The 27,390-nt window shown below is 45.7% G+C and overlaps 1 protein-coding gene and 1 long non-coding RNA gene across 5 annotated transcripts in view; one reads left to right on the top strand and one right to left on the bottom strand.

Moving 5' to 3' along the window:
• Positions 1–1,686: 1,686 nt before the first annotated feature.
• On the bottom strand, positions 1,687–10,864 carry LOC118499720. The gene is made up of 2 exons (XR_004902238.1): positions 8,894–10,864; positions 1,687–1,860 (listed from the first exon to the last, which is right to left on the bottom strand). It is a non-coding gene; the product is annotated as an uncharacterized LOC118499720 (long non-coding RNA).
• A 1,491-nt stretch (positions 10,865–12,355) lies between these two features.
• B4GALT1 (beta-1,4-galactosyltransferase 1) overlaps positions 12,356–27,390 on the top strand; it is a 49,863-nt gene continuing 34,828 nt past the window's right edge. For 2 of the 4 annotated variants that reach the window (XM_036021817.1, XM_036021818.1), the window contains exon 1: positions 12,356–12,974. In XM_036021817.1, coding sequence (XP_035877710.1) covers positions 12,560–12,974 — 415 coding nt within the window. In that variant the 5' untranslated portion in view covers positions 12,356–12,559. The remainder of the gene's footprint in view (positions 12,975–27,390) is intronic. The other 2 variants (XM_036021820.1, XM_028525976.2) reach the window with 2 other exon arrangements.

The following is a 27,390-nucleotide window of genomic DNA, read 5'->3' as shown; positions in this document are numbered from 1 at the left end:
TGCAAAGCAAAATGTTGCCAGTTCAATTTCTGGTCAAGGCATGTGCCTGGGTTTTGAGTTTGGTCCCCAGTCAGGGCACATGTGAGAGGCAACCGATCAATATTTCTCTCTTATGTTGATGTTCCTCTCCCTCTCTTTTCCTTCCCTTTCTCTCTCTCTAAAAATAAATAAAATCTTAAAAAATATCCTGTAGGAAGTGGAAGGAAGTTGGGGGTATGGTGAAGCAAATATGGGGTGGTGGGGAAATGGGGGTTCATTACACTATTCTTTCTACTTTTGTGTATTTTTGAAACTTTCCACAATAAAATTAAAAGAAAAGAATAATGGTATAAGACATTACAAGAGGTTATCTAGCTGCCCAAAATAAATTTGTTTCTTGGCCAAATGAAGTAAATCCAAGGCACTAAGAGAGTTTCCAAGTAAGATTGTTCAATCCCTGCCAGAGACTTTTGGAGGACGTGTGCAGTAGGAAGAAGTTTCAAACTTTGGTCACGTTTACTATATCAAATGAGCCTAATTAGTTTAAAATTTCTCTTTTAAAAGGAGAGAACAAATCTTTGAGGTACTTCAAGGGCTCCTTGAAATAACCCAAAGCAATGTCCAGATTAAGAAAAAGTCTCCTTTTAAAACCTAAACCCTAGGAAGTTTGTCAAATATACTTGATGAAAAAAGATTATATATCATTGTGAAACAATATTAAATTATTCACTTATCCAGAGTGACAATAAAAGATATTAAAGACAAATATAAGTTAACTATTGTTAGCAAAACTTTATTTAGTTCTTAGAATTGAGAAGATTGTTTTCTTAAGTATTTAAGGACCTGATTAAGACAATATAAAATATATAAATGTTTTTATATTTCTTGTTTAATGTTTAATAAAACATAGAATCTTTGTTTTCTAGGCAGAAAATGTTTCATAATATCTGGAATAGAACAATAAACACAGGAAGAACTTTGTCATTTTAACAAAGCCAAAAAAAAAGTACTAAACTCTAATTCTCTAATTCTGTATTAGCTTACTTTTGATATTTAAATTCATTTACTTAAATTTATTCCAGTCATATTCAGCTTAACCACATATAAAATTTCCTGTCTCAGGATTCTTTTTCCACAAACCTTCTATAACTTTCTTTATCCCTCTTAGATTGCCCCTTCTTATTTATTCAGAAATAACAGGACAAACTATTTTTTTTCAATTCCCTTAAAATGTACATCCATATCTGATACCTTCTATTACTAAAACCATAATTTCTTTTCACTTTACAGAATTCTTACCCCTTAGAAACCTTAATTTCTAATGACAACTGCAAAGTAAGTAATCAGCATTCTTTAGATTTGTTGGCAGCACAACAGCACCAAGTGTTAGACTGGTGGAGTCAGCCTGGACCTTGGTTCAGCAACCTCAGTACTTACGTTCTGGCTAAGAAAGAATTCAGGGCCAAGACTCAAACTATAAGACAAAATTTATTTACAAAGTCACAGAGGTAAAAGAACTGAGCTGTAGAAGAAATGGGCTCAGGAAACATGATACAGAGGCAAAAGAAGGGCCATTGGAGCTTATAAAAGAGAGGCAAGGAAAATATGCCTGGGCGGGGATGGGCAGGGATAGGCAGGGAAAGCATGGGCCTGCTCCATAGAGAGAGCACCACTGGATACTCAGTCTTGAGGGTTTTTACCTGGAGGTCTCAGGGGAGGATCCCAATAAAATATTCATCAGCTTTCCACAGGTGTCCTTTTAGGGTTGTGGTCTCTATTGATTGGTCAATGTCAGGGCAGGTGGTCATTAGTCAATGCAGTTGGTCCTAATGTCAACCATGGCATCACTTGTCTGGTTTTGCTGCTTTTCTGGGCCTGAAGCTGAAACACAAGTGAGACCTAGATGTTATCCCTAGGGATTAACTCTTAAGGGAGTGGTTGTACAAGGCCTGCATGGGACTTTCATGAGGCCACTCTTCAGCCTCTGTTCCTCCTCCAAGGGGGTCTACCACATAACTAGTGATATGCCAGGGAAGGATAGGTCTGAAGGGGGTCCAAACCACATGACCAGTGATATAAAAGGTCAAGGGGTCTAAATTGCATGACCAGTAATATGCTAGGGGAGGGAAGGTTACCTTGGTGGTGAGGTTCCTTGTTTTCCCAGTTTTGCCCCTTGCTAGGTACCCTCGTGACCTTCTGTACCTGGCCCATCGTCTTTGCTCTGCTCATGTCTGTCTAATTGCCTGCCACAGGTTGGCAATTTACGAATATGTTTTAAAACCTTTAGAAACACAGGCTCTTTCATTGGCAAATATATTCACAATTTTTTTTAGAAACATGCATTTTTTAGTAAAGTACAAAACATTTTCATTCACAGATTCAAATTTGTCTTTTAGTTTCTCTAAACTGAGAAGCCAAAAGTAGGAAAATTTAGAGTAATATAATAATTAATGTTTCAGAATTTTGAATTGTTTGAGATATCTAGATATTGAATAGTTTTTATCATTTAACTTAGTAAAACTCTAAAGGTTTCAAGTTACCCAAAGAATTTGGGAAACTATGTTTAACATATAATTATTATTAAAAGGTTTTATTTAAAAAAAACTTTATTTTATTTATATCAATTTATTAGTTTTAACTCTATGAGATATTAAAGTGAATTATTATCCAGGCTATTTTCTTGATAAATTTTTACCAGGGATAACATGAACTTATTTTGGTAAATACAGGTAAAACAAAAATACATTTAATATTAATGACTCTAAAAGACGACGTGTCTATTTAACCAAAATTTAAACCAGTTAATATCAAATATTTTCTAGATTATGTGATCATGAAAGGCATTTGGGTTAGTTTCTATTACCTATCTAATCTATACAAGTATTTAATTCTTTTTAAGACTTTAAGTATTTCAAATTAGGAATACCATCTAGAGGTAGAAAATACCATATTATGCATAAAATACACAAACAAACACAAGCATGTCACAAACAGACCAAAACAGAATTACTACTAGTTGTACGAAAGACACAATTTTTCTTATTTGCCATTCACAGTTTTTGAGGAGGCTGGAAAAAGGAAATGGGAGGGTGTTCAGGCATGAGATATTTCTACACTTGTGTTTTAAAAGTGCTCCTTTTCCATTTTTTCCCTTAGGTTTCTCAGCCTCAGACAGTTGTGGGTTGTGTTTGCATTTCTAAGTACTTAGCAGGAAGACCATCTGAGTCTTTCAGAACATTCCTATCAGAGCTTAAAAATCAACTTCCAATTTTGCCAAATTTCTTATCAATTATTTATTTTTATATCCTCACCTGAGGACATTTTTTCATTGCTTTTAGAGAGAGAGAAACATTGATGAAAACATCGATTGGTTGCCTTCCATACTCTCCCAGACTGGTATTGAACTCACAATCTATGTATGCACCCTGACTGGGAATCAAACTTGCAATCCTTTGGTTCGCAGGCTGGCACTCAATCCACTGAGCTACATCAGCCAGGGCTTATTTCTTAATAAATAGCTTAAAATCAATATCTCAAAAGGTAGCTTCAGGGTAGCAAATTTTTGGTCCCCTTCAGTTGTGTGCAAATGATTCTTTCCTTTTTTTTTTAATTTTTAAAAGTCTGTGTATTGATTTTAGGGAGACAAGAGGGGGGAGAAAGAGAAAGAGAGATGTGAGAGAGAAACATTGATTGATTGCCTCCTATATGTGCCCTGACCAAAGATGAACCTACCCTTTTGTTGTACAGGATAATGCTCCAACCAACAGAGCCACACTGGCCAGGCTACAGCTGGTTTTCTAACTTTGCAAAAGGACGGGTGGTTAGTCAGTTTCTTTCTGTTACTTAAAACTGACTTAAGGAAAAAAAGGGAGGGGGATATTCTAGGTTACATAACTGATCAGTCCACGGGACATCAGATATGGCCATCCCAGGGTACATCCCCCTTGCCTCCCTGTTGGCTTATTTCTCAGGCAGGCTCTTTCCACACGATCAGCATAGAGGCTTGAATAGTATACCTCCCAAATTCCAGTCTACCCCAAATCTCAGAATAGAACTTATTTGGAGATAGGGTCTTTGAAGATGTAATTAGTTAAGTCAAGATGAGGGCATACTGGATTAGAGTGCACCCTAAATTCAATGTTTGGCTCCTAATAAGGAAAGGAGAAACATCAACAGAAGAGAAACATACACAGAGAGAAGGAGGCCATATGAAGACAGAGGCAGATTAGAGTGATGCAGCTACAAGTGAATGAATGCCAAGACTGCCGGGAGCATCAGAAACAAGAAGAGACAAGGAAGGATTCTTCCCCCAGAGCTTTCAGATGGTGTGTGGCCCTGCTAACACATTTATTTCAGACTTTTAGTCTCCAGAGCTGTGAGAGAATAAGTTTCTGTTTTTTTAAGCATCCCCACATCTGTGGCAATTTATTGTGCGAATCCCAGAAAACTATTACAATACCCTCAGCAACTCCAGGCTGGCAACTCTGGAAGAAAGGAAGAACACTTTTCTCAATATCTCCACCAAAAGTCCTGGGGGAAGATCAAAGCTTTGTTTGTTAGTCCCCAATAAGCAATATGTCCAATCACGGGGGCCAAAGGAAAACATTGCTCTGGCCAGATATGAGTCACCTGTCCATTGAGGAGCCCATGGTGAGGTTAGCCTATCCCAACCTCATGAGGAAGAGTGGTCATCTCTTACCAAAAGAAGTAATGAGTACAGGGCAGGCATCTCTTACTGAAAGAAGAAATGAGCACAGGGCAGGAAGCCCAGGCAGCCATATGGAGAGGCCCACGTCGAGAAGAACTGAGACCTTTGGCTACCGGTTCCAGCTAAGCTCCCAGCCAGCAACCACCTGTCCATTACAGGGAGAATGAGTTGATTCTGAAAACTACACTCTCATCCAGGAATAGATTTTTAAAGTTATAAAGGAAGTAGAGATTTCTCAGAACAAGTAGCAAGAGCAAGGACAAATTTCCTTTTTGACAGGTTCCTAAATTGACAGATCACAGAGCTGTACTTGTTGGTGAATTGGGTCTTCAGCAAGGCCTTTTAACAATCTCTGCCATTATATCCTTGTTGATTAAAATGGAAAATATGAGTTGGATGATAGTATAATTAAGAGGAAAAGTACCTGCTAAATGACTAGAGTGGCCTTGCTAGGATCTGAAAAAGTAGCACTTGAGGCAAAAAACTGATTCCAACAGATTGTAGGCATATCCTATCCGGGGAATAGATGTTGCTAAAAATGAATGTATCTCTCTCTCTCTCTCACACACACACACACATACACACACACACACACACACACGTCAATAAATTTTTTTTAAAGCCTTAGATGGGTTGTTAAGTTCATTAGAGTGTCATCCCTAAATGCCAAGGTTGCAGGTTCAATCCCCAGTCAGGGCACATACAAGAATCAATCAATGAATGCACCAATAGGTGGAAGAGCAAATCAATGTTTCTCTAGCTCTCTTTTCTTTCCGCTCTTTCTAAAATCAATATATTTTTAAAAAATTAAAAAAGAAAGAAATGAGTGGCCAAGGTCACTATACGGGGCCTAGCACCAGTGTTACAGGCATTTTGTGGAGGTTGGGGTAAAGAGGTAAGAGGAGGAAGCTGGAGGAAGCCAACCTCACTTGAGGTCATGGAAGGAAGTCCAGCTGAGCACTCAGAAGAAGTGTTGATGGGAGTAGCACCCTGACAGACTGTTTATTTGTATTGTGATGGATTAAAATTGGTCACAAGTTATTTACCACATCTCTCATCAACGGGTTAAGTCTACTTCCCTTCCTCTTGAATCTGGGCTGGCCCTGTGACTTGTTCTGACCAATCAAAGTAGAAAATGTGACCAAGACTGGACCTTAAGATATCTTCCACTCCTTCTATACATTTTGAATAGTCCTTCTTATAAGCTAGCTGCCATGCTCTGAGGAAGCCCAAGCAGCCACGTGGAGAGGCCCACACAGAGAACTGAGACTTTTGGCTTAGCTGTTCCAGCTAAGCTCCCAACCAGCAACCAGCAACAATGTTTGGCCATGTGAGTGATACACTTGTAGCTTCCAGACATCCTATCACCCAAGTCAACACTACATGATGCAGAAAAACACCTGGCTAATACACTGAATTTTAGGAAATAATTTGTTTTAAGTAACTCATTTTAGAATTGCTTTTAAAATAACAAGTGTTGGAAAACTTTTTATGTAAAAGATTACAATTATATAATTTTTTTGTGGGTGAAAAAAAGGGGTTCTATGGAAAATAGAGTGATCTGATCATAAATTCCTAACTGGGCATATCATGGTGGGTAGTCATGCCCCAGACATAGAACTTTTTAGTAAAAGGTTTGTCTTTGTCTTAAGCAAGGCCTGTCCATTGTTCCTATGCATCTAGGTGAAAATACTTTTGAAATAAGCCATAACCACCTTCAAGAAAGCACATCATCTTAATACCCTGTAACCCAGTATGCCCTGCTTTTTCCCACCTCCATGTAATCTTCCTTTCCCTCCTTAATTTCAAGTGCATAAAAGAAGCTGCAAAACTATTGATCTCAGCAGCATTTGAGATCCTGCTCCTGGGCATATGTTGTCAGTTTGGCTCAAATAAATTCTTATAAAAATTCTCCACAGGTTTGGACATTTCTCATGTTGACATAGTAAAAATGAGATCTGTCCAGAAAAAGTCCAACCATTGTTAATGTAACAAGAACGGTTCACATGACATCGATGTAACCTGGCAGCCAAGGAGAGTGGACTGGAATGCACATGTGTGAACAAGGATGACTTCACTGTACTAATCAATGGGGGTGGTAGATACATTGAGTGAGCCTACATACTGCATGGCTGTTGAATTCAAAATGACTAAGTAAGTAGAGCAATGAGTTTGCATCAAATTTTGCATTAATATTGAACATTCCTCTGCGGAAACTATTTGGATAATTCAGAAGGCCACAGCTATGGGCAACTGGTGATCGGCAACTTCATTACAATGCAGTCTACTCATACATAATGTCTCATGCAGAGTTTTTGGTGAAACATCAAATCGCCCAGACAACTCAACACTCTTATAGCCCAGAATTGGTGCCCCGTGGCTTCTGGCTTTTCCCAAAACTACCAACACCTTTGAAAGGGTAGAGATTTCAGACTGTTGGTGAGATTCAGGAAAACATTATGGAGCAGTTGAAGATTGGGAGAACTGTGTGAAGTCCCTGCTCACACAGGTGCCTACTTTGAAGGGGACTGAGGTGTCATTGCCCTATGTACAATGTTTCTTGTATCTTCTTCAATAAATACCTCTACTTTTCATATTACATGACTGGATACTTTCTGGACAGACCTTGTATTTTAGGTTTTACAGGCAAGATGGTCTCTGTTGCACCATTCAGCATTGCCATTGTAGCACAAAACCAAACACAGACAATATGTAAACCTATGTAGCCAGCTGCAGTGTAATAAAATTTTCTCTACTAAAAAAATTGGGCTGGATTTGGCCTATGGAATCTGTTTGCCAACACCTGCAATAGATCACTGAAACAGAAATTGGCATCTGGAAGTGCAGTGCTTCCATAACAAAAACCTAAAACATAGCATTGACTTTGGAAGCAGAAAGCTTAGAGTCCTAAACAATAGTAAGGAGATTGCAAGTGCAGTAAGGAAACTGTTACTGGAGGTTATTAGAGACCTAAATCACATACAGGCAACATGAAGTTAACATGGATGGTACAAAATGTATCCAGTGAACTTGTCTTGCTCTGGAGATTTCTAGGCAAAATGTTCAAAGTTGCAACTAACTTGCTTTAGCTGCCTATAAAAAAGTACAGGAAGAAGAAACTTTTGTTTCAAGCAGAATTTAGAGGAACTACAGAAGGCTTAGGAGAGTCTCGACAGCCAGCAAAAAAATCAGTCAAAGTAAATGAACTAATATCCAGCACCCTATGGATACCCTCTTTACTCTGCTGGGGCTCCTATACCTGTGCTGGACTGCCACGCTCCCCACCCTCACCCCACCCCCTCCTCTTCCATGGCTGAGCTTTTACACACTGTCTATGCTGTTTGGACTTCTACTTTGCTCATTCCTACCTATTGGCTTTTGGACTAAATTGCTCAGAGGAAGGAAGAAGGTAATTTGTTTTATGATTCATGGTTCCTTGAACGTGAGGAATCATTCTTAGGCCAGATTCAGATGATGAGATAAGATTCTGGACCTGGAGGCTGAGCCTGAAGTCTTAATGGGAGGCGCCTTTGGGTAATCTTTGGAGGAGATTAACGTATTTTACACATGGGAGAAATATAGATAATTTGTGGCCACTGGGATTACAAAAGATGGCTGCTAATTTTTTTCAAACCCCTTCTGCCATCAGGAGGTGAAGTCTGTTTCTACTCCCCTTGAATCTGGACTGCCCTATAACTTGTTTTAACTAAAATGCCCACGTAAGTGACGCTTAAGGCTGGGCCTTAAGAAATCTACATCTTTTTGTTCTTGAAATGCCCCTTATTGGGATACACCCTCCAGTTTGTAAGGAAACCCAAGCAGCCATGTGGAGGGGCCTTTGTGGAGAGGTCCACGTGAAGAACCAAGGCCCCAACCCACAACCCATTCTGACCCAGCCCCAAGCCAGCACCTACTGCCAGCCATGTGAGTGAGGCCATTTGGGAATTTCCAACTGTGCCAGTCAGTGCTCCAGCTGACACCATGAAGCAGAACAGCATGCGCAACCAACACAGTTGTGTGAAATGGTTAGTTTTTAAGACATTAAGTTTTGGGGTTGTGTGTTATTCAGCAACAGATCATTGAAATAACGTTTACCATGTACCCAGCACTATGCTGTGCCCTTCTGGTCTACTAGGGTGAAACAGAAATGTAAATTGACAGGTGCAGATACAGGCGCTGTGAAGGGGCAGAGGAAATGCCACTAACCAGTTGAAGGCAGCCTGCAGAGAGGAGCAGAGGACTGAGTGAGTCTGGGCAGGCCAACATGGGACAGGCAAACTACCCAATCCAGACCCAACTTTTGGCCAGTCAGAGTGGCAATTTCCTCCTCCAAGTGTCTCCCCCTAATGGGATTGTTTCACCTGAAAAAAGTGAGAGTGGAAAGAGCTGGAGAAGGTTGCCTTGGGTCTGTCTAACACAGTTCACATTGGACAATGTTGTCCTGAAGGTTTCTGGCCTTCTGCACCTTTCTGTAGAAAGAAATGTACTTACTGATTCTAGGTACCCCTGGACAGGGGCTGGTGAGGCTGGTGTTCGTGCCTCAGTGGACTCTGCATGTTCCTGGGAGATAGAGCAAGTCTTGTTTCTTTTCCTCACTTCCTGGCCACAGAAAGCACCCTGGGACAGGTCTGTGACCCCTAACCTCCCTTCAATCCTGTCTCCTGGCCATTACCTGGACACGTTGAAGACATATCATCATTTTCCCATTCCCTCATTTTTCAGACGGGGGCTAATCTGACCCATCCTCCCTCATTGGCCAGGCATTTTCCTCTAGGCATAAACAGGCTGTTAGGTCAGCTTCATCCTCACCAACTCCCTGGCAAATAACTCTTGCCTTTTGTGATCTAAAATAACTTAGCAATAGTTCTTTCCATCTCCCTTTCCCACATTATGAAGAAAATAATAAACATTCATTTAACGGGTATTTTAACAAGTATTTACTCGGTGCCAAGCATATGCTGGGTCAGTTCTAGGAACTGCAGTTCTAGGATGCAGTAGTGAACAAGAAAGTTCCTGTACTCACAGAACTGATTTTCTATTGTTCGAGACAGACAACAATAAATAAATGTCCAACGATGGGTAGTGGTATCTGCTCTGAAAAAAAAAATCAAGTAGCTTAAGTAAATTTGGGTGGGCAACTATTCTATAAGGGTGGTCTAAGAAGACCTCTTTCATAAGGTGCCATTTGAGTGATTTGAATGAAATATGGGGGAAGGGTATTTCCAGCTAAGTGAATAGCCAAGTACAAAGGACTTGGGGTAGGAAGAAATAGGGCAAGGGATAGCAACTAGACTACAGTGACTAAAGCCAGTAGAGAATGATAAAGGTAGGGAAGAGAGAAAACAATCAGGTCAGGTAGGGCTTCTATCTTTTTAAACTTTGTTCTGAATAAAATGGCAGGATCTGATTTATGCTGATAAAGATCTATCCAGATGCTCTTTGGAGAACAGACTGGGGAAGGGGCAGAAGCAGGGTGACCAGTTAGGAGGCTACTATATAACCAAGGCCAAGATATTGGTGGTTTGGTTTGGAATGGTTACCGTAGAGTTAGTGAGTGATGAATTCTGATGATTAGAAGGTACCCCTGACAAGACTTGCTGAGGACCTGGAAACCGCATGTGGGAGTAAGAGAGGCACACTGATGACACCTTTTAGGTTTGGAGCTTGGGGAACTGGATGACAATGGTGCCATTCTCTGAGGTAGGTGAGAGTGGGAGTGGAGTGTAGGTAGTGGGTTTGGGGGTGAGATGTGTTGAGTTTAAGATGCCAGTATGATAGGCAGTAGAATATTAGTCTGGGGGTCTGGGCTAGAGACAGAAATTTTGTAGTCAAGAGCATATAGTTGTTATAAATCAACTCTGAGGAGTGAGCATAGACAAAAAAGATCATCATGGACTATGGCCTGGAGACTTCAACAACTGAAGAAGAGGAGGAGAAGCCCATCAAAAGATGAGAGTGGCCAGTGAAGTGAGGAAGATCATGAAAAAGCCTGGTGTCCGGGAAACCAGGTGAAGAAAGTGGATTCTATACCATCACAACCAAAGGTCAACTCCTGAGTCTGTTTTCTCATCTGTGAAATGGAGACAGTAGCAATTGCCTACTTTACAGCATTGCTGAAATTAAATGAAATAAAACATGTAAAGCAATTAGCTTGTGTCTGATTGGCATATACCAGTAATAAACTTTTTTTTTTTTCAAAGAGGGGGAGAAACATCGATGTGACAGAGAAACATTGATTGGTTGCCTCTTTTTAAAATAGATTTTATTTATTTTTAGAGAGGGAAGGGAGGGAGAGAGAGAGAGAGAGAAAGAAACATCAATGTGCGGTTGCTGGGGGTCATGGCCTGCAACCCAGGCATGTACCCTGGCTGGGAATCGAACCTGCGACACTTTGGTTCGCAGCCTGCGCTCAATCCACTGAGCTCCGCCAGCTAGGGCTCGGTAATAAACTTTTAATCCATGTTATCATTCCCTCCACTTTAGAGTTGCTTCTCCATCTACATATATGACAGCACCTCCATGAGTCCTCAGGAGTGAGGTGTCTCTGCTTACTCAGGCACTAGGTGGGCCTGAGGCGTGGCTTCTGGATCAAATTTGAACCAAGTCTCGTCAGTGCCTAAGCTTCTCACCCACACAGCCTCCGGCCCTTACTTGCAAATCAATACGAAGTAGGCATGTGGAACCTAAGTTTTGGAGCCAGAATTCTGCCTCTCATCACCTGTGGGATCTTATGCAAGTTTCTTAACCTTCCTGAGCCTGAACTCTTTATCTGTAAAATGGGGACAATTCCTACGTCACAGGCTTGTGTCCAGGCCCTCTGCATATTGTTAATAAAGCCGGCTCCTCTCCTCCCGCATGCTGGCAGAGGAGTTAGTGAGGCTCCGGGATCCCCCCCCCCCGCCCCAAAGCGTGTATCCCGGCGGGGTGGGACGCGCTAGATGAGGCACCCTCCCCCACACGCCCTAAACCGAGCCCGGCAGGCCTCAGGTCGCCTGGGATATACTGGAGAAGCCGACTCAGCCACTGTCTTTCTTCACTAGGCGCCGGGGGAGCCACGTCTTCTCGCCCGGCCCCGACCGCCGCAGAAGGGCCCGGCACGCCCGAGGGAGGGGGCCCGAACGCCCGAGAGAACCCTCCGCAGTTCTCGCACCCCGCGCTCGGCATCTAAGTCCGTTTCCCGGACAACCTCTCTCCGCCCAGCTTCCAGACCCCCTGCCTAACGCCGCCTCGACCCACCACCCCTCGGAACAACGACCCGCTCGCTTTCTTCTCCGCCCTGTTCGGTGCCGCACACGCCGCCCTTGAGCACCCCAGGAAGTGGCGGCGCCTCTCGGCGGCGGCTCGGAGGAGCAGGAGGCGCGCCTTGCTAGCGACCGAAGCCTCCCGACCGAGGCTCCGGAGGACGCGGCTCACTGCTGGTCGTCGGGGTCGGAACTCAAACGCAGGGCGCCTCCACGCCCTGGGGGCTGCCAGCCGCCCCCTCGAAACAGCTCCGCCCCGGGCAGCTCCGCCCCCTGGCGCTCCACCCCTGGCAGCTCCGCTCCCAAAGTCACGCCCCCTGCCCCCGGCCCCCCCCCCCGGCTCCCCGGCCCCCGCCCCGGCGCTCACGCCCCGAACACCGCGCGCCCGGCCCCGCCCACACCCCGGCCCCGCCCCCGGCCCCGCCCGCGCCTCGGGCCCCCTTAGCGTCGCTCCGCCGCAGGGCCGGCGGGGAGTCTCCGCGTTCCGCTGCTCGCCGTCCGGCGCCGAGTTCCTCGGCTCTCCCCGCCCCCTCCCCCAATTCCCGCGGTCTGGCAGCGCCTGGCCGGCGGCCCGCGGGCGGGCCGCCCTACCAGCTGTAGCCCACCCGCCTCTTAAAGCGGCGGCGGGAAGATGAGGTTCCGGGAGCCTCTCTTGGGCGGCAACGCCGCGATGCCGGGCGCATCCCTGCAGCGGGCCTGCCGCCTGCTCGTAGCCGTCTGCGCGCTGCACCTCGGCGTCACCCTGGTCTACTACCTGTCCGGCCGCGACCTGAGTCGCCTGCCCTATCTGGTCGGAGTCCCCTCACCGCTGCAAGCTGGTTCGAACGGCGCCGGTGCCATCAGGGAGCCCTCCGGGGAGCTCCGACCGCGAGGAGCAGCGCCGCCGCCACCGCCTTTGGACGCCTCCTCCGAACCGCGTCCGGGTCACGATTCCAGCCCAGACGCGGACTTTCGCCCCGGCGCCTCGAGCAACTTGACTTCGGCCCCAGTGTCGCCCAGCACAGCACGGTCGCTGCCCGCTTGCCCTGAGGAGTCCCCGCTGCTCGGTAAGAACTCGAGCCTGCGTCAGTCCGGGAACTGGGACCGTCCGGGATTTCCCCGACAGGCCCCCCTGGACTGTCGCCTGTGCCCTCTTCCTTGACGGCCAGCCTCCCTGTTCCGAATCTGAGTCCCCGATCCCTAACAGTTTCCAGGCTGCATGGGGGTGAGAGGCTGGTAGTTTAGTCCCTTTGGATTCGTGTTGGAAGCCGGTGCGGGAGAGGTATGGGGAAGCCACAGGCCCCTCTGGCCCCGGAGCCCGAGAAGGCCTTGGAGACTCCCCTGCTCTTGCCCAAGCCTCAAGAAGTTTTGGATTTTGAGTGTTTAGGGCTTAGCTCAGAGTAACCTCCAGTTTGGAGGACAGATGATGAGGCCTCCAGTGAGAAAGGGAGCTGGTCTCCCAGTTCACCTCTGTCACAGAACCACTCTCAAGAGACTGTGAGCTAACCTTTTCTCCTGAGCTTTTAGGCAAGTGACTTTTCCCAAAACCTCTGTTTTCTTGCCTGTTAAATGGGGACAATAAATGGTACCTATTTCAGGAAGACGTTTTGGAAAATTAGATGAGACAATGTAAACAAGGGTTTACATTAATAAGGGTAAACCCTCAGTAACTTGTCACCATTGTGTTCGGCTCCTCTTCCATATCCCTGCCCTGGGACCCTCTTCTCCTGCTTCTTGCCTAAAACCTCAGTGAGCCGGGTCCTTCCTGGGGCAGTAGGTGTTTGTGAGAACATAAAGTGTGTACCCTAGGGATGGGAGGGCTGAAATGTAACCAGTTAGTACTGAGTTGTCCCTTTCTGGGAGCAGGCTGGAGTCTGTCTTATCTTGCCTAGAGGATGTGAACTCTAACCTCTAGCCTGTGTTTCAGCTAGGCTGGGAGTTTGGGTGGGTGGGATTACATTCCCCATGTGAGTGGGAGGCTGAGCCTACTCCCAGACCTTTCCTTGACCTGTAATCCACAGGCAGTCAGGCCCAACACTGCCACAGGTTGCTCCCAAGATTACCAGACAGGTGGTTGCTCATTTCTAATGCCAGGGTTTAGAGAATGTTGTTCTGAGTTAGGGGCCCTGGCAGGCAAGCTGTCAGGCATCCTGCTGATAGGAACTCTTACACTTCTCCACAGAACCCTGGCAGGGCAGGCCTCTTACATGGTCTTGCTCAATATCTCCAGTAATTACTTCAACATTTTTGTATCCAGTTTGAGAGGAAGCTCTAGCAATTGGTCAGACAGGAATTGTGGTAATAGGGGGGACTTTTTTTTAAAGTAGAAAATTGAATTCCTTTGGACTTGATGATGGTCATCTGGGAAGCAGACTAGTCCTATAAAATGAAGTCGAACCTTTGCCCTGCTGCTAAGTGCACGAGGTGGGCTTCCTCAGAGTCTCTCCTGTGTAAACTGAGGTTGTCTGTGCTTAACTCGTAGGGTTGTTTCTAGGACTAAATGAGATTGTGTATGTTAACTATGTGACAAATAGGACTTGAGACTCGAAGTTTTTATTTCTCAGGCTCCTGTGGAGTCTAAGAAAAGAAGGAAGAATGAGTTCCCTTACCTCTGAGAGGCCTGGTTTTGTCCTTTTGTTTTTAATTGTTGCCTGGACTTTATGCAGAAAGAAAGAGAAATTAATTAGCAAATTAAAGGACCCCAAAGTTCATGAAATTGATGCTCGAGGTGTGGACTTCCCGATGAAGCATGAGAGGCTGTGGTGACTCACCTCTCTTTGCTCATGGTGTTGCTAGTGATTGGTGGACAGTTGCGGGGGCCTCTGAATTGCAGTTCACTCTGAATTGGTGGCTCAAAGGGACTTTCTGAGAGACAATGCTTTGGAGGGCAAGGAGAGAGGCCCTGGGTCTCTTCTCTAGCTTGGCTGCCTTTGTGTGACAGGCATGGGACCGTGGTATTCAGGCGGCTGGTTGAGGCAGCCCCAGAAAGTGAAGGCGGAGGGTTTTTCTTCATTTTTACTGATTCTTTAGGTTTGAGTGGTTAGGTGCAGCTCCTGGAGGGGAAGTTCTTGGCTGGGACGGAGCCTTGAGAAAGCTGAAAGTCTCCCTGGGAGTGTGTTTGTGTGTTGCGGGGGTGGGGGTGGGTAATCTGTTCAGCTGGACAGGTGTCTACCAAAGCCCTTGTTGGGTGGTTTTGAGGTTGGTGGGAGAAAGCATCCGTGGGTTTTAGAGCTGTGGCCTTTTCACTACTTGCAGTTTCTTTCCGCAACTTGGCTGTTCTTTCTGGTGTCCAGGGGTCTGGACCAGATGCAGCTGGTAGGTGGTGGGTAATGGGCATGCCCTTCTATGGAGGAGCCAGGTGGGGCTGTTGACAGGTCTCTGTTTGACTTGTACTGGGTTGTCAGAGCCTCGGGATTGATTTCAGATAGACTTGGTTTGAATCCTTTCTCTGTCTGCACTCTGTGTGATGTAGAGCAGGGGTCAGTGTTTGGAGCCATGGTAGGTCCTGCCCCGGGCAACCCCAGGTAGTAATGTGAGGTCTCTTGAGTTGATTGCTGCTTCAGGGAGGTTGGCCTTTCCTGAGAATTCCTCCAAGTTCCCCAGGGAATTCTCCCAGGGAGATCGGCTTGTAGGTGGTGTCCTCTCAGCCCTCAAGGGCCTGTCAGCATCCAGTCCATTGCACTGTGGCAGTGAGGCTCCTTTTCCTGGCTGCCTGGGTGTTTGCCTGCAATGTAATCAGCCTGGGAGGAGCAGCAGCTTTGCATTTCGTGTAGTTTCCCTCCACCCCCGCCCCCACCCAGAATGTTATCTCTGCTCAGATTTGGCAGCAGCTGAATGTGACCTGACTGGTGACTGGTGACTGGCACTGGCACTGCCAGCCTAGAGAGGGTCTAGGTAGGGGGTGGGCAGTACCTCAGGTTGGTTGGTTAGGGGAGGCAGGGACCTGTTAGTGCACAGGGCCTAGGACTGTTAGTACAGTCCCCTCAAAAGTGCTTTGGGGCAGGAGGTGATGGTGAGTATGAGACTGCTTAATTTAAACCCGAGAGGCCCCTCTAGCCTGGCTGTGCTATGAGGAAGACTCTGATCTACAGGTGGGCACCAGAGAGTCATGAGCACCTGGGCTAGCAAATAGAGCCACTTGTCTATGAGTCATTTTCCCTGGCTTTCGTGGGGACTGTCAGCTGAGCCTCTGCCTCAGTTTGTGCCCTGGAAGACAAAGCATTGGCTGGGCCTCTTCAGAGCTCTCAGCTGGCCCTCAGGTATTTCTCTGCCAGCACGCTGTCCCCTCCCCCCTTTCCCACATATGCACACATGTGGACACAAGCCCAGGACAGTGTGTACTTTGAGGACATCTGTCCTGGCCTCTGCTGGGAAAGGGCTTTCTCTCCCCTTTAGGGGATGTGTCTTGGAACCTCATCACCTTCCAGTTTGGGGTGGAGTCTGATCCTACAGCTTAAGAAGGCACGAGGAGCCTCCCCAGCTTAAAGCTTAGATCTTTAAGCTTTGGGAGGTTAGGTAACTAGTTCTTTAATCCAGTTTTGTCCTGTTGCTTTTCTAGGGAAAATATTTATTGGCATACACACAGACTTGCCTTCTTGTTCAACAGGCTGACATTGAGAAATACCCTCCATGGCTGTCTGGCTTTCTGATGGTGACAGGAGTGATTCCTGTCTGTTTTATTCCCCTCAGACTCTGAGCAAGTATGGGAGCCTTTACCTGATGAAGCAGGTAAAAGCTCCTTGGGGCACAGGGAGCAAGTACCAAATGTGAGATCGGACTCAAACTGCAGCACCTTAGGGAGGTAGCATCATCCCCTGGTGGAACTGTCTAGTCCCCTGGCCCCCCACCCCTCATTGTGGAAAGGGGAAGGACCCTGCCTCCCTGCACTCAGCCAGGGAGTGGCATGCTGGGGCTGAAATCCAGTCTCCTGCCGCCCTGCCCAGTGCTGTTTCCTGAGGTTAGTGCCCAGTAGGCACTTAGTGCAGAGGCTCAGGTGGCCTATGTGGCCCAGAGTTTGGGAGAATCCCGCTAGGTGAGTTTGTGTGTCCCTTTGTAAGATCTTATATGATGACAACTTGCCTGGATGTTCCATATGGCTAAAGCCTTTGGCCACTTAACTCATTCTTCCAACAACATGCCTGTCCTACGCCTGCTGGGTGCTAGAGCTAGAGAGGAAGAGGACAAGATGTGGCCGTACGGTTTAGGTGGAGCATATTTAAACTGTGCTGGTGACATTTAGGGAAACATGTGTATGTATTTATTGTCTCCCTCACCTTAACCACCCTCCTTTCCTTCTTTTCTTCCTTATTTCTTTCTTATTTGGAAACCCAGAGTTGGTATAAAGTTCTCCAGTCCTAGTTTTGTTTTATTTTATTTTTTTACATTTTATTTTCCCTGGTTTTATTTGCTTGTGTGGAAAATGTTTCTCTAATTTCTGAAGCCTAACATTAGCTCTGCTGGGTAATCTTTAACTTGCCACTCTTTAATGACTATTTTGAGACATTAGCACCCATATGACTGGGCATTATAGTCTTTGGATAGCAGCAGGGTAGGGATTCCCAGGCTGACTTGGCTAATTTATGGGTTGGAAATGATGGGACAGTGACCAAGGCAGTCCCAGCCCTTTTATGGATTCTGCCCTAGGGACTTTCCAGACTTTGGGGGCTCAGCTGGGTTCTGGGTGTTTGTGAAAGGGGCCCAGTCATCCTGTAGTCAAATCAAAGCTGGTCGCTCCTCCAGCCTGTTACCCAGTGCCTCCTACCCCTTGTTCCCTGTTGAGTATTCCCTGCCTATTCCTGGCAGGGAGCAGAGAGTGAAATTCTCTTTGAATCCACAGTCACCTGAAAGTTCCAGTTTTTCTCATCCCGTTAACTACCAATCCAGTTGTCATAGGAGAAATGGTCTGCCCTTTCTGCCTAAATCCCTTGAGGGCCTGGCACTGAGGCCATTTTACATTTGGCTCTGGCATTGTCTGCTGTGTTCTCTGGGCAATGAGGTCACTGGGAAGGCCAGCCAGAGAGACCCTGCCTCCTGCAGGAGTTAACAAGATGTGGGTTTGGATTTGGTGGCCACCACAAGGCCCTTCCGTCTCTTAACTTGGCGAGGGGTTTTGGGAGCCAGACTGTGGCTCTGATTGTGAAGGCCCCAGTTGTGGGGGCCTCTGTGTTTATCTGTGCCTACGCAGGTCACCAGCTTGGGGAGGGATCTGGAGGATCTCTTTCTGAGGGTTGGTTAGAATGTTGCGGTGATTTGGGGGTAGGCGACAGCATCTGGCAGGGAGCTAGCTGGTCACAGTGAACGTGGCCTAACGGGATTTGTCCTTAGAAGGCAGAAGGGCTGACTCACACCCTCAGTGTTTCAGGTTCTGCTTTCCAGCCTGGCCTCAGCCAGCTCCATTCCTACACGATGAAGACCAGCGGCTGTATAAGTGGCTGTGGCTGAATTGTCTGGCAGTGATTTTAATTTCTGGTCTGGATGTGTTACGTAGCTGCTCCTTTATCCCCCTGTTGCCTCTCCAAAGCCCTCCAGGAAGCCCAGAGAGAGGAGGAGGATTTGCCTCACTGGGAGGGTAGGGACTATAGTTGTTTGCTTTTTCCTGTTGTTGTTGTTTTTTAAGGAGCCCGCAATCTTCTCCTCTTTTGTGTAAAAACTAATACAGGCTCATTGAATATAATTTGAAAAGTTAAGAAGTAAAAAGCATACCTATGTTCCTGTCAACCAGACAACATATGGTGACGTAGTTTCTACTAGTCTGTGTGTGTGTGTGTGTGTGTGTGTGTGTGCATGTTCAAGGATATAGCTGATATCTTTGTAGATGGACAGATAGACTGGTATAGAGATAGATAGCCTGGTATCTGGTATTTTTCACTTAAGGTTCTGTCACAAGCTTGGTTCTCTATCTTGAAAAGGCACAGAGGCTATATTATTCTGTCTACTGAATATGCTGTAATTTTTATCATTTAACAGTTGTTGAACACAGACACACAAAGACACACACACAGTTTTAGGGTTTTGTTTTGTTTTTCTGGCAGTCTCGTGAGGCTTGTGCACAAAGCTTTATGCACTTTTGGATTGTTTCCCTAGTAGAGTTTTCTAAAAACAAAATAAAGGAGTGCTTTTTTGAGAAGGGCTAGGTTTTTAAACCAGTTTTCCTAAAGGATACGTCTGCTGAAAATTACATGTTTGCTTGTTGCAGGCAGATGAGTATCATTTATTGCTGAATGAAGGCTATGTCTAGAATTTTGATTAAAAAGGAAACTAGGTGCAGGAAGCGTCTAGGGTGGGGCGGAGGGCCAGGCATCAGGCCAGGTTCTCAGGGATAAGGCTGAGCAGAGAACCAGTGGGGTTATGCCCCACCGGTCAGCTTTCGTAGCAACATTTCCATCTGTCTCCTTAGCAGCCACGTCCCTGGGCTCACGGGGACCGTGGGACGGTAGACTTGTAGGCTTGCGAGCACTGGGGCCGTGGTGCTTGGTGAACAACCAGCTAGCTAACCCAGTGTTGCTGACATGACTGACTTGACTATTTCCATAGAAAGTGTGCCAGCAAGCTAGCAAATCTGAAACACACAGCACAGCTCTCCCACCAACAGGAAGCCCTGAGATCTGGGTGGGGGTGGGGGTCATGAAGTGAGAAACCTGTAGGTTCTCAGGAATTCCTTTGGAGAGGGGCAGGGCTGGGGGCGGGGGGGGGGGGGGGGGCAGCGGGCTCAGAGACCACGAGGGTCTGGCACTCAGTAGGTGCTTGTTCAGGAGGGTTAAGAGCAATTCAACCTCAGGCCAGTGTGCCAGGCTCTTTCCAAGGTGTCTATTTTGAAGTTATTTCCACTTGGAGTGCCCTCACTGGAGCTAAATTCTCCTCTTGCAAGGGACACTTTGGATTTGGGAATCTGCCAGGGGTCATTTGGCACGGAGCCTGGGCAGGGGGTGGGGGAGGCTGCACTGAAGGAAGGGGCAGGGTTAGGTCATACCAGCATGACCAGTATGGTATGAGATCAGGGCCCTTCCTGCCCTACCACATGGATCATAGGGATGGGCCCTGGCAAGGGGTTCAGTTGTTGCTTGCCTGTATGAAAGGGTGCATTCTGAAAATGCCTTACACTTTTTCTTAAAAAGTTTCTTCCTGTTTTGCATAATGTCCTTTTGCCTTTGACATCCTGAAACCGCAGAGTTGTTGTTGGTGTTTTAGGAGACCACCAGCTCGAAAAAACAGGAAAGGACTCCAAGATAAGAGTAGACTTAGGGAAACGTATTTGCACTGTAGGAGGTAGGAGGTAGCTCCTGGCATTCAAATGAGCTTTCCAGGCAGCCTGGGTAGTGTCTCTGCCTGTCCCAGACACTTGAGTCTTCACCCCAAAGTTATTAAGGGGTCCCAAGAAAGAATGAGTGGGGACTTATTTACTCATTCAGCAAACTTTCATTGGTCACTAGACTAACTGAAGCATGGAAGTTAGATGAGAACAAGGCCTCACCCACATTTGCAGGGAGCCACTTGGTGGTGGACAGACTCTGGCAGTACTGTGTGGTCAGAGAGAGGAGAGGAAACCTGGGTGCTCCCAGGGCCAGAGTCAGCGTGAAGGGCCTTGCTTCCAAACACTGACTGTAGCACCCCTGCCTCACCTGTTTGAACAGTCTCCCTGGTTCAGAAGGGCAGGGATCTGCTGTTGAAAACAGCCTGTAATTTCCTGTAGTTGCTGCACGTGGGAAGAACATCATCGCTGAAGCTCAGCTGGTGCATACAGTCACCAGCAGGGCAGGAGAAGATAGGAAATGGAGGCAGAGTGAACCGAAGACGATAACAGAGAGAGCTAGTGTGGTTGGGATCCTGCTGGGCAGGGGAAGGCTGAGGATGGCTTAGGGGGAGGGACCGAAGGGCGGAAGGCAGGGCAGAAGGCGAAGGGAGAGAGAAGTACAGAGAGGGTTTTATGGTCTACAGAGGGCAGGAGCAAGCCTTGAAGGCCACAGGAGCGAGGGTTGTGAGTTCTGGTTCTTCTCCTAATTCATTACGTCATTTTGGGCAAGTCCCAGCTCCGTTGGCCCGTCTTTCCATCTCTGAAGTTTGAGTGGGCTGGGCTTTTTGGTCTTTCGTGCCCTCTGTCTCTTCCTCCTGAAGGCTATAGGTTAGTGTGTGTGTGTGGGGGGGGGGGAATCCTGCTTATATCTGCAACATGAAAGGCTTTTGAAATTCACTGTGAAGTTTACTATCACCCACTACCTATTTCAAGGGCTCTTGTGGTGAGGCTTCTGCTGAGGATTTTGTCATCTCTGACTAAGCATGCATAAAGATTTTAGTTGATTAGTGACCTCTAAAATGACATGGCAAATGTTTCTTTCTATCACTCTGCCTAGGCATGTGATACGGGAAAGATGTTATCCTCTCTATTCTCATCTGTAGATGTGAAGCTTAGGTAATAAACATAAAAGGGCCTCAAACAGTGCCTAATGTAGAATAAGCTCTGAATATATGTTATGTGGTATTGGTAGTACTGATAGTTTTTTTTTTTTTAATGCTCACCTGAAGACATGCTCATTGACTTTGGAGCGAAGGCAAGGGAGGGAGGGAGAGAGAAAGAGCAACATCATGGGAGAGAGAAACATCCATCGGTTGTTCTGCAGCCTGGGCATGTGCCTGGCTGGGAATCACACCCGCCACCTTTCGGCCAACCAGCCAAGCCACACTGGCCAGGGCAGTACCGATAGTTCTTATTTGTGAAGATTTTGGCTTTTGCTTTTTAGGACTTCCTTCTTTTATTTATTTATTTTTGTTGAAAATGTCATCCCATTAAATGTTTAAAAACATGATTCTTTTCTCTACCATTGTAACAAAACATGTGCCTGACACTGTAGCGAAACTTGAATTTACTTATCAAACATATACATGTTATACTCTGTTGCGATTGTAGAGTGAATCTCTTTGCATTCTGCTATTTTCATTCAACTGTTAAATTGTTTATAATTATCCTAATTATCTTTTGTAGCTGCTCTCTAAGGCTCTTATGGATATTCCCTTAGCATTCAACATTCCAGATTTCACCGTCATAGGTAATCTTGAATGTTTTTGCTGTGGGAGGAGTTTCTAGGCCTGAGGATATGGTTGTCTCTAGGATACTGGCTCACATGGCTCCTTTGTTTTCCAGAAGATTAGAATAATCCACAGGCCCTAAACTGTAAATACCTGGGCCAGGGATCCTGGCTTTTAAGGATCGTGGATTCCCAGGGAGAGTCAGGCCTGCCTGCAGTCTCACACTTAAATGCACCCAGCCCTTGGGCCTTGTGCTTATGTTAAGGTCCCCCGTGTAGGGCCTGCGATCACTCCTGACTCGAAGCTTTTCCTTTTAACCTTTGCCTCTGGTTCCTGCTGAGGTTTCTTGTACCCCAAAAAACTTACGGTGGCTCTTTCATTATCTTTGCCAATAGTTGATTTACACAAGATAAAGACCTTTTCTTTTTCCTTCATTTATAGAGGCAAACCTATAGAATGGGAGCAGACCCTGGCTTTGAGAGCCTGACTTAAAAACAGTGTCGATCTAAAAATTTGCGGGTCGGGTGCTGAAAATGCTGTATGTTGCAGCATTTCAGCACCCGACCCGCAATTTCAGAACCTAACCCACAGAACCAAGTTAGGCTCTGATGGGCTAGCCAGGGCAGCTGACTGTTTAACCCCAGTGCATGAACTCTGATCTTACAGCCCTGGTTTATGGGATCCAGAAAGGGCACCCAAACAAAGAATGGCTTTTAAATTATATTGGGTAAAATAGGTTGATCGATAACCCAAGGTGTGCAAATGTCAGTTGCCAGTTCTGTCCCTGTAGCCACCCCCCATGCACATGCCCCTTTTATAGATAAACTGTTGACTTGCATAAGTGGTTTGTATGACTTTACAGCTAGTGATTTCAGTGACCAAAGGCTTACAAATGCAGCAGACAGGGTGCATTCAACTCGGGGCAGCTGTTCCCTTCATCTTGTAACCACTCCATATGTCGTCTCTTCTACCGCATTCCGCAGCAGTCAGCTGTGGCTTACTACCAGGGCACCTCTGGGTCCATTTGGAATCAGACCAGACCTGCTGTCCAGCATATTGTTCCTGGAGGCCCAGGACAAGACTTTCCTCCTGTGTAAAGTGGGGAGATAATCCTTGCCTCAGAGGGCTGATAAGAGGATTGAATGAGGTGAGGTTTGTGGTAATACCAATATTCTGTCTTTTGATCAGTGCCTAAACCATCCGCTTGGGCACAGAAGACATGCATTCAGCACAGTAGGCTGCAGAGTATAATTTCCTCCAAATGCAGTTTTTGTCTATCTGCCCTGTGGTGGAGTTAACAGAAAGGAAAGGTATGAGGCTGTAACCACAGTTTGGGGACAGGACTTAGCCTGGAACCAGGGTTTAGCAGAGACTGTGGCCTGGCTTAAAGGTGAGTGCTCCTGCCCCAGGCCATAAGGAGGAAAGGCTCCCATTTTGTTGACTCCACAATCCTGGGCACATGGAGTATATGTTGCTGTGTGTCAGGCATGCCAGGATTCTGTGGTGACCCCTAGTCTTCCCTTCATCAGGAGAACATTGTTTATCAGCGTCCTGGGGAGACCGTCATAGGTTACAGGTAGCTGAGTGGTCAGGAGGAGGAACTGGAGGGAGCATTGGATTTTTGTTGGAGCCTCAGGAAGTAAGAAGGGGTGTTGAAAAACGGGGACTGCTCTGGCTGGTGTGGCTCCATGGATTGAGTGCCAGCCTGTGAACCAAAGCGTCACCGGTTTGACTCTCAGTCAAGGCACATGCCTGGGTTGCAGGCCAGGTCCCCAGTGAGGGGTGTGTGAGACGTAACCACACATTGATGTTTACAAATAAATAATAATGGGGACTGGATGTAAATGGGCTTAGCCTGGAATGTCCAGCAGCCTGTGCCTACCTACTGTGTTTAGACAAACTTAGGCACAGACGTGTACACATCCTATCTTTACTCAGGGGCTGGTGTTGGCAGCCAGGATGGCAAGCCATTCAGTCCAGTTCTGGTGCCAGCCTACAGAGTAATCGGAGAGAAATCACATCTTGTCACTGGGCCTCAGCTTACCCATCTCTAAAATGAGGTGAAGGGTTAGCCTGGATGCTCTGTAGAGTCCCTGCCTGCCTGGGAGTTCTAAGGCAGCCACGTACTGCTGCTCAGCGAGGCTGAATGGCTTTGCTGCAAGACAGCAGAGTGCTGTCCCCGCGAAGGCCAGTCAGGTAGAGTTGGGGTGGCTCTCAGTGGACCCTGGGAACCAGGATTGTGTCTTACTGGACAAAATCCAGGACCACCTGATCTTTCCAGCAATTTCATTTTCTAGACACAAAATCAAAACTTGGGAGGAGTAAGTTGGTCACTTTGAAAATCCAAAACCCAGTCAGTGGGAACCACTGTGATCTAGAGCCCTAGGCACCAGCAACAACCAGCCAACCACTCTCACCACAGGTGATGCTGATTCAGCACTTCCAAGCATGGGGAAAGTACTTAGTATGCCTTTTTTTAAAATAAGTAGGAATGGCTAGGTCCGCTTTATTGTTATTTTTTAAAGATTCTATTTATTTAGCCCTGGCTGGTGTGGCTCAGTGGTTGAGTGCCAGCCTGCAAATTGAGTAGCTGCCGGTTCGATTCCCAGTCAGGACACATGCCTGAGTTGTGGGCTGGGTCCCCAGTGGGGGCCATGTGAGAGGCAACCACATGTTGCTGTTTCTCCCTCCCTCTCTTTTTCCTTCCCTTCCTCTCTTCTAAAAATGAATAAATAAAATCTTTTAAAAAAGGAAAAAAAGATTCTATTTATTTATTTTTAAAGAGAGGGGAAGGGAGAGAGAGGGAGAGGGAGAGAAACATTGATCAGCTGTCTCTCAAATGTCCCCAACCGGGGACCTGGCCCACAACTCAGGCATGTACCCTACCTAGGAATCGAACTGGTGACATTTAGGTTCACAGGTCACTGCTCAATCCACTGAGCCACACCAGCAAGGGCCATATGCATTATTTTCATTAACTCTCAGAGCAACTCTAGTACAATGATGAATAGATTTGTTAAGAGAGAACATCCTTTTCTTGTTCCTGGTCTCAGTGGGAAAACAGTCCTTTGCTATGTCAGCAGTGGGATTTTCATAGCAGTGTGGATATTTCTTCTTTATGAGGCTAGGAAAGTTCCTAGTTTTTTTAGTGTCTTTATTATGAATAGATAATGTGTTTTGTCAAATGCTTTTCTGCATCTGTTGAAGTACAGTAATCATGTGGTTTTTGCCATTCTATTGGTAAGGTGTATTATGCGTTGATTTATTTATTTATTTTAAGATATAAATTAATCTTGAATTCCTGGGATAAATCCTACTTGGTCATGGTGTATAATCCTTTTTATATGTTGGATTTAGTTAACTAGGTTTTTTTGTTGCTGTTGAGGATTATTCATAACAGGTATTGATCTACAGTTTTTTTTAAATCCAGCTTTATTGAGGTATAATTGACAAAAAATCTGTAGTTTTCTGTCTCATGATGTCTTTGTCTGATTTTTGGTATCAAGGTAATACTGATTCATAAATGAGTAGGGAAATGTTACCCCTTCAATTTTAGGGAGAGTTTGTGAAGGGTTTGTATTTAAATATCTAGTAGAAGTCACTAGTGAGGCCATCTGAGCCTGGGCTTTTCTTTGTTGGAAGCTTTTTGACTGCTAATTCAACTTTTTAACTTGTTATAGGTCTATTCAGATTTTCTACTTATTCTTGAGTCAGTTTTGGTAGTTTATGTCTCCCTAAAAATGTATCCACTTAATGTAAGTTATTTAATTTGTTGGCATACATTGTATTCTCTTAAAATTCTATAGGGCTTGGAGAGACTTTTTTTTTCATCCCTGATTTTGGTAATTTGAGGGTTTTTTTTCTCTCTCTCTCTCTTCTGGTAAGTTTAGCCAAAAGTATGCCTCCTCCTCCCCTCACCCCTGGAAGATCTTTGTTGTTCCAAGATTATAATTTTTTTCATCTGTATTCCTTCTAAGCTGCTGCTTTGACATTTTAGTACTTGTCTCCAACAGTAAAAGATGGACACAATCACTGTTCGACCCTCACGTACTGCAGGAAGACATGTCATACCTAAAAGACCCTTTTGAGGTCCTATGCTCTTCTTCCAAATCTACCACTGTTATGGTGGATCAGAGTAGAAAAGTGGAATTTTAGCCACTTGTGGCTGTAGAGCTGTAATAATCTATAGGCTTTGAAGTTCTAGGGAGTCAGTGAGAAGGCAAAGTAATATTTATTGATCATCTATTAGTGTCAAGCACTGTGATAAACATGTATATGTGTTTTCTCATTCACCACCTGAAAGGAACACATCATTATACCCACTGCTTAGAGAAGGAAATTGGAGCTGGCTACATTTAAAGTAGTCCTGATACCCGAGAGGTACTGCCAGGAGTGCACAGCTGGCAGACCGCCCAGGTGGCCGTTGGGGAAGCAGGCTCTCTGCAGCCTAATGGCCGGTTCTAGATGTAGAGAGAAGGATGCACTTCTAACCAGTATTACTGGGCTACAGATTCAGTCAGTGCTCCAGAACTGACTGAATATCAGACAGGCAACTCACTCAGGAGTAAAACACCTGGAGACTTATTTACCTGCTGGAATGCTAAATTTCTGATTTACTGGGAAAATTAGAATTCTTGTCAAGTGTCTTAGAATTCTCTGGCTGCAGGCAGCACTACAAGGGAAGGCATAGTTTAGTCAGGCAGTTAGTGAGTCAGAAGTCAGAGCAGGGAAGTGAGTGGCTGATGGATCTACCCCCACAGACCTGCTTAGGGACTTTGGTTTGTTCTAGAGGTCAGGGCTTCTCTCTCCCCCATACAAGTGCTGGAAGGACTCATCCAGCTCCATCTCCACCACTCCCCTATTTATTTTCTTCTGTGCATTCCCCTTTCCTTCTGTCCCATTCAGCCATCAAACTATTACGTGGCCCATTATCATCATGGACTCCCTTGCCTTATTTATTTGTTCTCTTTTAGTCTCATTCCCACTTCCATTTCTCCCCCCCCCACCTTGCATAACCATTCTAACCTGTTTCGTGTATCTGTTTTTGCTTTTGCCAAATGAGAACGGCTTTTACATATTTGCATTTTTTTTACTTTAAGTTTTATTTTTTAGATGAGCATACAGTAAAATTGGTTTCTTTTTTTATTCTGGTGTATAGGTCTATGAATTTTAACACACGTATATATTTGTGTAACCACCACCACAATCAGGATACAGAACCTTTCTATCACTGCAAAAGTCCCCCTTCAAGTGCCGTTTTCCTTCAGCCTTATCCCCCGACCACCACTGATCTCTTCTCCATTACTGTTGTTTTGTCTCTTCAAGAATGTCATATAAATGGATCATATAGCATATGTATATGTATTTTTTGTACACATATTTTTTAACTAATTTATTTTTTATTTTTAAAGGTTTTACTTATTTTTAATGATATGGGGAGGGAGAAAGAGAGGGAGAGAAACA

The sequence above is a fragment of the Phyllostomus discolor genome, chromosome 3, assembly GCF_004126475.2.
Source record: "Phyllostomus discolor isolate MPI-MPIP mPhyDis1 chromosome 3, mPhyDis1.pri.v3, whole genome shotgun sequence".
In the NCBI taxonomy this organism is placed as follows: Eukaryota; Metazoa; Chordata; class Mammalia; order Chiroptera; family Phyllostomidae; genus Phyllostomus; species Phyllostomus discolor.
Note: the sequence above shows the minus strand (reverse complement) of the source record. Positions and strands in the feature narration are given on the sequence as shown.